Source organism: Thalassophryne amazonica, chromosome 10 (assembly GCF_902500255.1).
Source record: "Thalassophryne amazonica chromosome 10, fThaAma1.1, whole genome shotgun sequence".
Taxonomy (NCBI): domain Eukaryota; kingdom Metazoa; phylum Chordata; class Actinopteri; order Batrachoidiformes; family Batrachoididae; genus Thalassophryne; species Thalassophryne amazonica.
Window position 1 is genome coordinate 81,889,541 of NC_047112.1, and position 14,629 is coordinate 81,904,169.

A 14,629-nucleotide genomic window follows, 5' to 3' on the forward strand; every position below is an offset into this window, starting at 1 on the left:
CAGGATCTATTGTTAAAGGAGATTTTTTTAATGAAAGACGTGCGGACGGATCCGCGAATCGGGACGCACAGGAAAAACACCTCCGTGTTGATAACCATTTGTAAAATCCAGGCGGCTTTTGATGGCTTTCAGTGGAGTGAGTATATGAGAAATTGTTTAACAGGCAGGACATGTTCCAACTTGTCCTTAAGGCTTTCAACAGAGGTGTTTTTCCTGTGGCGGAGCGTCGCGGCGGCTGCGTCCCGACGCGCGGACCCGTCCGCACGTCTTTCATTAAAAAAAATCTCCTTTAACAGTGGAATATCCGGATAAAATGCTGAAACCGACTTCTTCTGAAACTTCTCTGTTCTCTCACGACGTCCTGGATCAATAGAGCCTGAAATGTGGAGGTTTTCAGCTTGAACAGGTTCACGACGGCGGCTGAGAGCGCTGAGCGACGTCTCGCACCGTGAAAAGTCCTTAAAGCGACAGAATCACCTCAAAATCTCTCATCAGCCGTTAAAATTTTCACTGAAAACCAGCTTAATTTTTCGAACCGTGTCCACTTCGATGTGTCTCACAGGTTTAGAAAAAATTTTGATCAAACAACGCGCCAGTCTCTCAGCAACTTCTCAGACAAAGGAATTCCGACGAGGGGCTGGACGACTCCTCCCACAAGGAGTGCTCACAGGCGAATGACGTCACCGACAGGCGTGGAAAAACTCACGCATGCGCACAAGGGTTCAAGCATGTCTGACGTAAAAACATATGAATGAAATCCATATAGTTTTTGAAAAAAATAAAAAGGACCGTAACTTTATTGACAGACCTCGTATATCAATTTGTACATTTTAAGAGTTTACAGTAATGGAGTATTTTTATTTGGATTAATTTGATTTATAAATCAAACCCATAAGTCAAACCTGCTTTCCTTTTCAAGACCTCTGCCTCATGGCTGGACTGCTGTATGTTGTCAAGATGAATGACACTTCTCTACAGTAGTGGGCAGGGCGCACAAAGACAGAAGCGCTGACTCATTTGTTGTGTTTGGGTTTGTGATCACCTTTGATTCTATTAGAAGCTTTGTCAGTGTTTAAACTCAAAAAAGGCTTGTTGGTAGCTGAGAGTGTGCGGGAGACAAAATAGAAAGTTAGCGGTTAGCTGTAGCTTCTGATCAATTTTTAGGTGCTTTATCATTATAAAAGATAACTTTTCAGTTAGCTGATTAGCAGTTATCAAAGGTAGCTTTATGATTACCTGTGCCCACCACTGTGTGTGTGTGTGTATATATATATAAGGTTTATGACAGACATAATATATTTATATTTCAATATGACATTTAAGGTTATTAATTTTTAGGGTTCATGCATGGTTTTGGTATGCATTTGGTTTCTGTAATTTCTTTTTAGAAATTTAAAGATTTAAACTGAAGATTGGGAGAACACATTGTTTACAAAAGTGAACATAGAGTTGTCCAGATGGGAAGTCCAGACCAAGTCTGTGACCAGTTCTGACCAAAGGAGCTGAGGGGGCTGAGGTGGAGGCTGTGGATTCCTACATGTACCTCGGGCTGTGGCTGGACAGCAAACTGGACTGGACAACCCACAGCAACCATCTATACAGGAAGGGACAGAGCAGGCTATACTTTTTGAGGAGGTTGCAGTTGTTTTACATCTGCAGGAAACTCCTGTGGATGGTCTACCACTCTGTGGTAGCCATCGTCCTCTTTTACACTGTGAGGTGCTGGGGGGGTAGCACATACAAGAAGGACACATCCAGGCTAGACAAAGTGATCAGGCAGGCTGGCTCTGTGGTTGGCATGAAGCTGGACTCTCTGCTTATGGTGACAGAGAAAAGAACTCTGGACTAAGTGCTGGACATTATGGACGATGCCAGTCCCCCTCTGCACACCGTCATCAGCAACCAGAGGAGCCTCTTCAGCCACAGACTGCTCCTTCCCAAGTGCAGGACCAACAGACTGAAAAACTCCTTTGTCCCTCAGGCCATCAGACTGTACAACTCCTCACTCAGGGGGAGGAGGAGTAACAGGAAGACAGAGGACACGAAGGAGAGGAACAGTAGTAGCCAGTAAACCAGTATTGATCAGTATGTCTGGTATTTATATTTATATTTTCAAACTGTTTTTTTTTTTTTTACTTTCACTTTTGATACTCTGTATGTTTCTTACCGTGTGTGCTGCTATACACACACGGTAAGAAACTGCTGGAACCTCAATTTCCCTGAGGGAGTCTTCCCAAGCGATCAATAAAGTTCTATCAAATCTAATCTAATGGTGTTATGAGATTTCCTCACAGTACATTTTCCATGTACCACGTATGCGTCACATTTTTGGTCCGTTCTACATATCTTTCTTGCAGTACATGTCTGAAATGGGCAGATGAACAGGAGAGAGAGAGATTGGCGCAGCCTGGGGGGGTAGAGAGTGACAGTGAATGCATCACGGAGTGGGTGTACAAAGAAGAACAATGGACTGTTAATATCCCCAATGGCAAGGCATTACAGTGTGATTATTGACCTCATCTGATTCGCAATTGTTGCATTTCTGTTTCGACATCAATCCAAAATAGACCTCGTATTTGCTGCAAAATTGTATGCAATGCTGCAACTGCAATGCACCTGAAACATAGTGCTGTGGAGCGAGTGGAGAAGGAAGCACTGACCCGAGTTGAGGCTATCAGCTCCACACACACATATCACAGACAGATAATGGACTGCAGACTGAATGCAAATGTAGTATGTGGAAACTAGATGTTTATACTGTTAAATCAGGACATTTTGATCAGTCTTCATTTTTCCTGTGGATTTCAAAACCATTCAAAGTATGTTCATTGTATTGTCATGTGAGTGGTACAATACTTTCTTCTGGTTTCTGCATTTGCTGGAGTTAACTTAAGAATTCAGACTATGTTTAAAACAAACTGGAGACATGCATTTTTGTGTTGAGACTTTGTGTTGCACAATTTAAAAAAAATTTCATTGTATTAGTATAATCCCTAATCTACTGTCATTAGCTGTGCATGCAAAGACATGCATTACACAACAGTCCATACAATTACGGACAAAGAGTGAAGAATGCGTATGTGTGTGGGCATTGCATGCAGTGATATCGTAAAACAACAGGAATGTGGAAATTCGTTGTTTGGGTACTAATGCTCTTTTCACATACACGACATTTAACCAGCTCTGTTTTGTACATTAAAATAAATATGTTGATTTTACCGCGTTCTCGCCCTGGCCCTCAGTGTGGTAGGCAATAAGATGTGATTTGGTGTCAAATGGCATCTCAGTAAAACCTTCTGGCAGACCTACAGCACTTCCGCAATGGCAGAACAGCAGGAAAAGTAGAAGAACTGTGGACATAAAAAAAACAAAACAAAAAAAACAAAGTCTGAGTCAATGTTCATAGCTCCTGAATGGTGTAGTGGGACGTAAGGTGGAGTTTTTAAATTTCCCTCTATAATCAAACATTTAGTTACAGTCCATCCAGAAAGTATTGACAGCATTGCACTTTTTCCACATTTTTTATGTTACAGCCTCATTCCAAAAAGGATGAAATACCTTCATTTAAATGGGCATTTTTGACTATGCAGCTCGTTCACTAGACTTCCTAGGCAGATACATCTGTAGATCATATGCATAACAATGAAAAGACAAATTATGCTTTGTTAAAATTGACCCCAGAGTCAGCATGTACAGCGAAGTAAAAAGATCCGGGCCAAGAATAGGGCCCTGTGGCAGTCCACAAGAAAGAGGCGTATGTGATGAAGAGAAGAGCGGTCACAATCATGACAGAAAAATTCAGATTGAGCAAATAAGATCTAAACAACTTCACTACAGTTTTTTGTTGTTGTTTATTGAACCCACAAAGTCCAATGCTATGATATTAAAGTGTCCATACTACACTGAAAAAAAGTGAAACATCAGTGCACGTCATTCAAAGTAGTTATTTACATTTGTCTAATGGAAGATTGTGGTTTCCAGTTTAAATCTGCTGAAATCACTTTACCAAATCATAAATATACATTGTGAAAAAAAAAAAAAAAAAATTAGCTGTAAATTGCATCAATTTTTTTAAGTTGATCCAAGGTATCATTTTTTCAGTGTAAGTGACTCATGAAAAATAAAAAGGTTGATACGGACTAGAAGCAGTCTGTCCTGAACTTTTGTCTGCCTATATACAGTATGAATTGTGTTTCATTAGAAATAGCTACATGTAGATGTAATACTTACGTAGTAAGAGCAGAAGGCCCAAGAACAGCAGTCCAATGCCGGCAGGTCCGAGCTCTGATTTGAGACTTTTCCTTTCACAGGTTTTTCTGGTGTCACACGTACAAACTTGGACTTTGACTTTCTGTGGCTCAGGACAGGCTACTCCCTGCTCGTCCTTCACCAATAATTCCACCTCATATACCGCAGGCCACAGTGTGTCTTCAGCCCTCAAAACAGCTGCAGTGTCTGCAAGCAATAAGTTCATGATCAATAAATGTAATTATTTAAAAAAGATAATTACCACTTGCATTTCTGATATCCACTTTAAATGACATTCTAGGTGAAAACAGGCATAGACCAAGTGTTAATATCTTGGCAAGATGTTTGTTACTATGAAGACATAAAGAGTGGGTTCTGATTTGTCATCCTCACAGAGACTCATCCACGGGGCATTCACTTACCAATATGCATTGAATTTGGACTTTGAAAAGTTGTGGATTACATATGGTAGCTAGAAAGTTAATATACAGAAACACTATGGCGGTTCCCTCATTTGCCGTCACCCCCTGCATGATCGCATGAGCAAGGGGATTGAGATCACATCGCATAATATCGACTCACATTCCTTTTTTGCAAGCAAGAAGGGAGCTGGTGCTACTCTAGCAGGAGTACACAACATCCATGATAGCAGCACTTTAAATATTTTCTAGCCATTAAATGTATTCTGTCTTTGTAAAATCCAGTCCTATGACCAATTGATGTACATAAGACATTTGTCCTGATGTTGTGGATATATCTGACACTTCCTAGTTTCTGGTTGAGTTTTACACAGCTGGTTTATCTGAAACTAGGCAAGCAAGAGTTTAGTATTTGAATTAGAGTGATATGAAGTTGCTAACCCCTTCTTTTGGCCAAAACAGGCACAAGATGTGTGTCTGTTTGCTCTGATGCCTGGTCTGTTTTTAATTCACAGTTAAAATGGGAACATTTTCAGAGATAAGTGTCCCTGGAAATTGGGGATGTCTGGTCAACTTGAAAAACGGTTCCAATGACAGACCAGTATAATGCCCTGTTAGTTGTAGGATATATATTTTATATGATATATATTTTAAATTGAATATCTTTGTTCTAAGTGGTAAAACTGGTTCAACTCAGTTTGACATGCACACTTTGACAAATAACAGACATAAAGTATATCAAACTACAACGCCAATTCCAATGAAGTTGGGACGTTGTATAAAATGTAAATAAAAACAGAATACAATGATTTGCAAATCCTCTTCAACCTATATTCAATTGAATACACCACAAAGACAAGATATTTAATGTTCAAACTGATAAACTTTATTGTTTTTGTGCAAATATTTGCTCATTTTGAAATGGATGCCTGCAACATGTTTCAAAAAAGCTGGGACAGTGGTATGTTTACCACTGTGTTACATCACCTTTCCTTTTAACAACACTCAATAAGTGTTTGGGAACTGAGGACACTAATTGTTGAAGCTTTGCAGATGGAATTCTTTCCCATTCTTGCTTGATGTACGACTTCAGTTGTTCAACTTGTTCAACTATTGGCGTGTTTTGCGCTTCGTAATGCACCACACATTTTCAATAGGCGACAGTTCTGGACTGCAGGCAGGCCAGTCTAGTACCCGCACCTTTAGTATGGAGCCATGCTGTTGTAACACATGCAGAATATGGCTTGGCATTGTCTTGCTGAAATAAGCAGGGATGTCCCTGAAAAAGACGTTGCTTGGATGGCAGCATGTGTTGCTCCAAAACCTTGATGTACCTTTCAGCATTGATGGTGCCATCACAGATGTGTAAATTGCCCATGCCATGGGCACTAACACACCCCCATACCATTACAAATGCTGGTTTTTGAACTTTGCACTGGTAACAATCTGGATGGTCTTTTTCCTCTTTTGTCCAGAGGACACGATGTCCATGATTTCCAAAAACAATTTGAAATGTGGACTCATCAGACCACAGCACACTTTTCCACTTTGCGTCTGTCCAATTCCAAATGAGCTCGGGCCCAGAGAAGGCGGCAGCGTTTCTGGATCTTGTTAATGTATGGCTTTCGCTTTGGATGGTAGATGTTTCTGTGTAGGCTCTCAGTTGTCCAGGTGGTTTCCATAGTAGGGAAGCTTGAATCTTCGACTGGACTGGGTTGCTTGACGCGAGGACGTTTCGCTTCAAATCGCAGAAGCTACCTCAGCTAAAATTCTTGCTCTGGTGGTCTGACTTCTGTCTTGACTCTTGTAGAGAAGAGTCAAGAGTTGCGCCAAGCAACCCAGTCCAGTTGAAGATTCAAGCTTCTCTACTTTGGATGGTAGAGTTTTAACTTGCACTTGTAGATGTTGCGATGAACTGTGTTAATTGACAGTGGTTTTCTGAAGTGTTCCTGAGCCCACGTGGTAAGATCCTTTACGCAGTCGGTTTTTAATGCAGTGCCACCTGAGGGATCGAAGGTCACGGGTATTCAATTTGGTTTTCGGCCTTGCCGCTTACGTGTAGAAAGTTCTCCAGATTCTCTGAATCTTCTGATTATATTATGGACTGTAGATGATGGAATCCCTTAATTCCTTGCAATTGAATGTTGACAAAACATTGTTCTTAAACTGTTGGACTATTTTTTCATGCAGTTGTTCACAAAGTGGTGATCCTCACCCCATCTTTGCTTGTGAATGTCTGAGCCTTTTGGGGATGCTCCTTTTATACCCACTCATGACATTCACATGTTTCCATTTAGGTGTTCTTTGAGCATTTATCAACTTTCCCAGTCTTATGTTGCCCCGTCCCAACTTTTGTGAAATGTGTTGCAGGCATCCATTTCAAAATGAGCAAATATTTGCACAAAAACAACAAAGTTTATCAGTTTGAACATTAAATATCTTGTCTTTGTGGTGTATTCAATTGAATATAGGTTGAAGAGGATTTGCAAATCATTGTATTCTGCTTTTATTTACATTTTACACAATGTCCCAACTTCATTGGAATTGGGGTTGTATTATGTGGGAAGCAGCTTTAGTAAGTAACCAAGCCTAGGTATTGCCCTTACTTTCCTTGCAAGATAGCTAGATATTACATAGTTAAGAATGAGCCTATTAATGTATGTATACCTGTGTTTGCTTGTTCCATTAATCCTCCCAGGACCTTTTGCCAAACTTGATATGTGGATGATAGGCAAACCCCAAATTGCCCTGAAAGGGTTTGTTTAGACGTAGATCAATGTCATTGGGGTCAAAAGTCAAAATTAGGATTTTTAACTCTGATGCCCCTCAAACTTGACACACACACACACACACACGTAGATAGATAGATAGATAGATAGATAGATAGATAGATAGATAGATAGATAGATAGATAGATAGATAGATAGATAGATAGATAGATAGATAGATAGATTTGTGTAGGTGTAAACAATAGGATTTCACTGACCATTTAAATGCTCCACGTGCCACTTTCCTGTTGTGCCCTGAGGGATGACTTCAAAACTGAAAGGTGGTCCATTTGGAAACACATCTTCATCTTTTGCATTTACAGTCACAGAATCCAATTCTGTACACATTGTGTGTATTTCACTGGTAAGTGTGGGACAGTGGTCATTGAAGTCTTCAACCTGGATGGCTATGGTACCTGTGGCTGTCTTACCAGGCATGTCTGCATTGGAACAAGAAGACACATCACTCAGTATTGGTCAGCTTCTGTTTCCATTCCATTGACAATCAAGTTGAAAGCAGGAGCACAAGAGCAGTGGCTGAAGACATTTCACTTCATAGAACCTTCATAGAAGTTCTGTCCAAGACCGTTCTTAGACAGGTCCTTATGTATTTGGACAGTTATGCAGTTTTTATACTTTTCCCCCGTACACCACCACAATACAGTTGAAATGAAACCAATGAGATGAGCTGGTAGAGTACGCTAAAAAAAAGACTCACTGGATTGGATTTCCATCTAATAAATATATGTAGTCCCAAATAAATTCCAACTAAATTAAATTAAATTAAATTATCTTGCATAGATGTGCTTTTTTGAGTTGGGGCTACATATATTTATTAGATGGAAATCCTGCACATAATTGAATTGTGTTCATCCAATGAGTCATTTTTTTTTAGTGTAGACGATAAATTTTTATTCAAAGGGTGTAAAAATATATTGCATTAACCATTTAGGAATTACAGTCATTTTCAGAGTCCATAAGAAATTGGATAAACTATTTTTTTTTTCACAATTCATCACTTTACAGCTAGTTTTAAAGTCAGTGGTTGGATATGTGAATATTTCCAAGATGTCTTGGACTTCTTGTACATCATTAATTAAGATAAATACAAACAGGGTGGTGGATCTGTCTGTTGAATCAGTAGTTATGTTGGCTCATAACAGAATGGCATTCAGAAAAGACTTGAAATTTCAACTACAATTGGCCAAAAATGCACATGGAAGACTCAAGCCTAGAATTGGTATGTATTCTAATACTGCAAAGGTATTTTGCAAGCTCATCTGTCCAATACCTTTTGATCACCTGCTTTACATTATTCATGTGGTTTATGCAACCAATTTCAGAGCAATGTGTGTGTTTATGACTGTGGTGAGTCCTTCACATGATAACACCACAGTTTATGCTTATTTCACTGGCATAGCAGGTGTAATTTACCCACACAAACACAGGGAGAACATACAACGTCCACACAGAAAGGCCCAAAGTGGGAAACGATATATAATGAATGATCCATAATTTTGAGTAATGAAATGTATTGTCAAAAGTTATACCTTGTGAAATGCAGAGCACTTTAGCAGTGTATGTTCCATTTACCAGGTGGGGGGATTCTCTATCGGGCATCTTGAGCAGTCTGATGTCAGCTGTTTCTGGGTCAATACTCAGCCACTGGTCAGGATCATAACCCTTGACATACCTACAGCAAAAGTAATTTATAAGTTTTTGTACTGAGGAAAGACTATTAAAAGTACAATTCATTTTAAAATGGTGAAGATTCCCCATGTGTGTTTGTGTATGTGCTAACCTGACATTCTCAGCTGGCTTTTTGGTGTCTGCATCGATTGCTGGATATGCGGTGATAATATCTTTAATGTTGAAAGTGCTTCCCTCTGATATGAGAATAACCTTGACATTTGGGTGAAATCCCGCACCTTCTGGTTGGTTCTTCACATTGATTTTGATTGGATATGTTTTATAAGATGACCAAGTATGCCATGTTGTTGATGTTCCAGATCCACCTCCCGTACCAGTAGCACTTGATCCACCTCCTCCTCCACCACCTCCTCCTCCTCCTCCTCCTCCTCCTCCTCCTCCTCCTCCTCCTCCTCCACCTCCACCTCCACCTCCACCACCACCACCTCCTCCCCCAAAATTTATTGTTGTTCCAGTTCCGGCAGATCCATCATATGCTGGAGCTTTGTTTCTCACAGCAATGCCCAGGCCTAGGTTACTCACATCCTCATAGTCCACAGCCTGGGAAAAAAAAAGAATAACGTAAAATATCAAACTTTTACAAGATGTTCTTTGTTCACATTTATCAATACTATCTTAAAGCATTTCAAGGCATTTCAAGTACTGGTTTTATCAAGCATGTGACAGAAGTACCTGAAACTAGACTCACACAAAGGAGAAGAAAGTGTTTTTAATTTCACTGTTCTAATTGTATAATTTGGAAATGATCAATCAATCAATCAATCAACTTTTTTCTTGTATAGCGCCAAATCACAACAAACAGTTGCCCCAAGGCGCTCCACATTGCAAGGCAAGGCCATACAATAATTATGAAACACAGTCTACGTCTAAAGCAACATAACCAAGGGATGGTCCAGGGTCACCCGATCCAGCCCTAACTATAAGCCTTAGCGAAAAGGAAAGTTTTAAGCCTAATCTTAAAAGTAGAGAGGGTATCTGTCTCCCTGATCTGAATTGGGAGCTGGTTCCACAGGAGAGGAGCCTGAAAGCTGAAGGCTCTGCCTCCCATTCTACTCTTACAAACCCTAGGAACTACAAGTAAGCCCGCAGTCTGAGAGCGAAGCGCTCTAATGGGGTAATATGGTACTACGAGGTCCCTAAGATAAGATGGGACCTGATTATTCAAAACCTTATAAGTAAGAAGAAGAATTTTAAATTCTATTCTAGCATTAACAGGAAGCCAATGAAGGGAGGCCAACACGGGTGAGATATGCTCCCTCCTGCTAGTCCCCGTCAGTACTCTAGCTGCAGCATTCTGAACCAACTGAAGGCTTTTTAGGGAACTTTTAGGACAACCTGATAATAATGAATTACAATAGTCCAGCCTAGAGGAAACAAATGCATGAATTAGTTTTTCAGCATCACTCTGAGACAAGACCTTTCTGATTTTAGAGATATTGCGTAAATGCAAAAAGGCAGTCCTACATATTTGTTTAATATGCGCTTTGAATGACATATCCTGATCAAAAATAACTCCAAGATTTCTCACAGTATTACTAGAGATCAGGGAAATGCCATCCAGAGTAACGATCTGGTTAGACACCATGCTTCTAAGATTTGTGGGGCCAAGTACAATAACTTCAGTTTTATCTGAGTTTAAAAGCAGGAAATTAGAGGTCATCCATGTCTTTATGTCTGTAAGACAATCCTGCAGTTTAGCTAATTGGTGCGTATCCTCTGGCTTCATGGATAGATAAAGCTGGGTATCATCTGCGTAACAATGAAAATTTAAGCAATACCGTCTAATAATACTGCCCAAGGGAAGCATGTATAAAGTGAATAAAATTGGTCCTAGCACAGAACCTTGTGGAACTCCATAATTAACTTTAGTCTGTGAAGAAGATTCCCCATTTACATGAACAAACTGTAATCTATTAGACAAATATGATTCAAACCACCGCAGCGCAATGCCTTTAATACCTATGACATGCTCTAATCTCTGTAATAAAATTTTATGGTCAACAGTATCAAAAGCAGCACTGAGGTCCAACAGAACAAGCACAGAGATAAGTCCACTGTCCGAAGCCATAAGAAGATCATTTGTAACCTTCACTAATGCTGTTTCTGTACTATGATGAATTCTAAAACCTGACTGAAACTCTTCAAATAGACCATTCCTCTGCAGGTGATCAGTTAGCTGTTTTACAACTACCCTCTCAAGAATCTTTGAGAGAAAAGGAAGGTTGGAGATTGGCCTATAATTAGCTAAGATAGCTGGGTCAAGTGATGGCTTTTTAAGTAATGGTTTAATTACTGCCACCTTAAAGGCCTGTGGTACATAACCAACTAACAAAGATAGATTGATCATATTTAAGATTGAAGCATTAAATAATGGTAGGACTTCCTTGAGCAGCCTGGCAGGAATGGGGTCTAATAAGCATGTTGATGGTTTGGATGAAGTAACTAATGAAAATAACTCAGACAGAACAATCGGAGAGAAAGAGTCTAACCAAATACCGGCATCACTGAAAGCAGCAGAAGTCTAGTAAAATCTACGAAAAGTAACACGCAAAAACTTGTACATCTCCCACATATTCATCAGATGGCAATAAGTGATGGAAACACCAAAAACAATATGGTGGACTTTCTGTAAAAAATAAATAAATAAATAAAAATTAACCCAAACCCTCATTCTAATGTTGCACATGAGCGTGGAAATTCCTGGGAACATGTACAATTGTGCTTTATTTTTATATGTTATCATACAAAACAGGTCCTGTAAATACATTGACTTGACCGCAATGACTTTGCACAAATAAGTTTACCTTGCAAAGGTGATTTTTAATATTCTCATATTGTCTTGACCCACCATTAAATATCAGCCGTGTCCATTGAGGGCTGCATGAATTCTTTCACAATATATGAAATTCCACCATCTGGTCTTGAAAGAAGAAATTTGTACAAAACCTCTGCTGCAGTCTTGAGTTTGCATAAAAAATGGTGTAGTGTATGTGCACCTTTTGAATTTGAATTGATCACATATACTCTTAAATACTACAGTTGTGAATGACTTCATTCAAAAATGACATGATACGTATCTTGATAAAAGGTCTATGAATGATTGAGGTTCCATATTTGTTTTTATTACAGACAAACTTGATTCAAAGTAATTAAATTAAATATGATGTGATGCAAAAAATCACTGTTTAATAAAAGCATTCATTTTCCATGATAAACTAGAATAAACTAAAGTTGGCATTGCTTACATGCAACACATTGGTGCTGCCTCTACTTACCTTTTTTCTTCCCTGGGGCAGTGCAACATACTAGTAGCACAAAGCGCAGCATTGATAAAACACAGGTGAAACTATCGATTCCAGTTATAGCAGTATAACTTTTCCGTTCTGAACTGGCATGGTACTATTAACTAATTGTGAAAGTGAAGTTCAAACGGGTACATTTATGTGTTACACTGCCTGCTACTATTAAATGTGTTTATTTCAGCTGCTCCCTTGTTTTGCACTCGGGGTTGCCACAACAAATTGCCGGATGCCCTTCCTGCATGGAGAAATGTGGCAGGGGTGGGATTTGAACTGGGACCCTTCTGAACTGAAACCAAGCCACTAACCGCATTTGAACTTTTGCAAGAGTTTGAAGACAGAGAACCAAGGAATGAAAAAAGACAATTCAACCAATGAATAATGTTATAATCGATCCATCACCCAGTCCACAGTACATTTGGATCATTTCAGCGGTTTGTGTATTGATGTAATCATATCTATTACTTTAAAATCAATTTTGGATTCATAATGGATAATTTTTAGTCAGATAATCGTGAGCAGTCAGTAAGCTAAACAATCAATAGGTGTGATGTTTTCAAGAAGGTCTAGAAGTTAAGGGCTCTTAAATGGAAATTTTGAAACTTGAGCATCCAAAGTGGCCATCTTCTGATATCTCAGTAGTAAATGTGTACCAGTGTAGTTGTCGCACAGGTGTGTGAACTAACCACAGACCTAAGGAAGAATTTGACATCAATGATTAGATCCCAGCTTACAGTATATTTGAGCCGGCACTGCTATGTTGATTGCTCAGTACCTTGTCAAGCATGAGGATGCCTTCATTGGTGATGGGGTCTGTAGTGATGCTGAAGTGTCCGGCCTCATTGCCTGTGACAATTTCATACACAGCTTCCCAGTTAGCTGTACCCTTTTGGTCCAAGTCAAATGATTTGAGTCTCATCACTTCCACATGTTCCTGATTCTCCTCGATGCTGGCCTCATACTGCAAAAAAAAAAAAAAACTACGATGAGATAACATTAACAGTGCCCAAGTACAGACTCAGAGGACATTGGTAACACTTTACTTCAGGGTTTTCAAAGTGTGGGACAGTGAGCCCCCCCGAGAGAACAAATGAATCGCTGCACCCCCACCCGCTCCCATGACACACATACACACAATTTCAACATCTTCGTGTGTTTCTTTTTGATTCTTTTACACATCTTAAACACATTTTAAATGTATCTGTGCGTTTTAAGGAACTGTCTATGCATTTACACATTTTACAGCCTTTGTAAACATTTTAAACGTGTTTTTAAAGAACTTTCTATTCTTTCACACATTTTACGCCCTTTTCAAACAATTTAAATGTGTTTTTAAAGAATTTTCTATTCTTCTATTTTTACCTTTTGTCATATTTAAAACATCTTTTTTAAAACATTTAAACATCTCTGAGTGTTTTTAACATTTTAACATAGGGATGGGTATTGATAAGATTTTAATCGATATCAATGTCATTATTGATTCCGCTTATCGATCCGATTCCTTACTGATTCCCTTATCAATACCTCCTGTGAATTTTCTGTGTACTAAAAGTACGCTTTACAGGTTTTCTATGTCAACAACATTTTATTGAGTCTTAAAGCAAATAAATATGAAATTGGTCACTGGATCCTTGATCTCTGGACATAAATAAAAATAAACAAAATCTGTAGTTTTCCTTGAAAGCATTTCCTTTCAGACATTAATGGCATGAATGTCACTCCATACCTCTGAGCTCTTGCAGCCGGCTGCACTGCACGCCAACATCAATGTAATTCATAAAGAATGCAGGGCGTCTCTTTTTGGGAGGAAAACAATGCTTTAGTCTGTCGTAGTTTGTTGTCTGTGTTTCACATTTGGAAAGAGGTGTCATTTGATTTAAAACGGTGATTTGCTTTGAAGTTATTAATTCCAGCCAGACTCTAACTTGACTCGGCAGAGAGTGGCGCAGCTTTTGGAGCTGTGCCAACGGAACGGAGGACGATTCTCATTTCTTGACTGTAACAAGACAAGAGTCCCAGTTAAGGACTTTAATCCACACAAAAGTGACTCACAATTGACATTTTTAAATGGCTCTGAGAGGGGTTAAGAAGCGGACTTGCCACTTCTGAAAAGCAGCAAAGCAATAAACCAACGAAGCAGTGGGTCAGAGCACTGCTTCATTGCTTCAAGCTTCAAGAACAGCCG

The 14,629-nt window shown here is 39.3% G+C and overlaps 1 protein-coding gene across 2 annotated transcripts in view; it reads right to left on the bottom strand.

The window, feature by feature from the left end:
* The window catches only part of dsg2.1 (desmoglein 2, tandem duplicate 1), a 45,814-nt gene that overhangs the window by 10,243 nt on the left and 20,942 nt on the right, over positions 1-14,629 (bottom strand). For both annotated transcript variants that reach the window (XM_034180363.1, XM_034180362.1), the window contains exons 7-13: positions 13,220-13,405; positions 9,562-9,685; positions 9,237-9,495; positions 8,986-9,128; positions 7,654-7,875; positions 4,231-4,455; positions 3,220-3,350 (exon numbers count right to left, since the gene is read on the bottom strand). In XM_034180363.1, the coding sequence (XP_034036254.1) occupies positions 3,220-3,350; positions 4,231-4,455; positions 7,654-7,875; positions 8,986-9,128; positions 9,237-9,495; positions 9,562-9,685; positions 13,220-13,405 (1,290 nt within the window). The remainder of the gene's footprint in view (positions 1-3,219; positions 3,351-4,230; positions 4,456-7,653; positions 7,876-8,985; positions 9,129-9,236; positions 9,496-9,561; positions 9,686-13,219; positions 13,406-14,629) is intronic.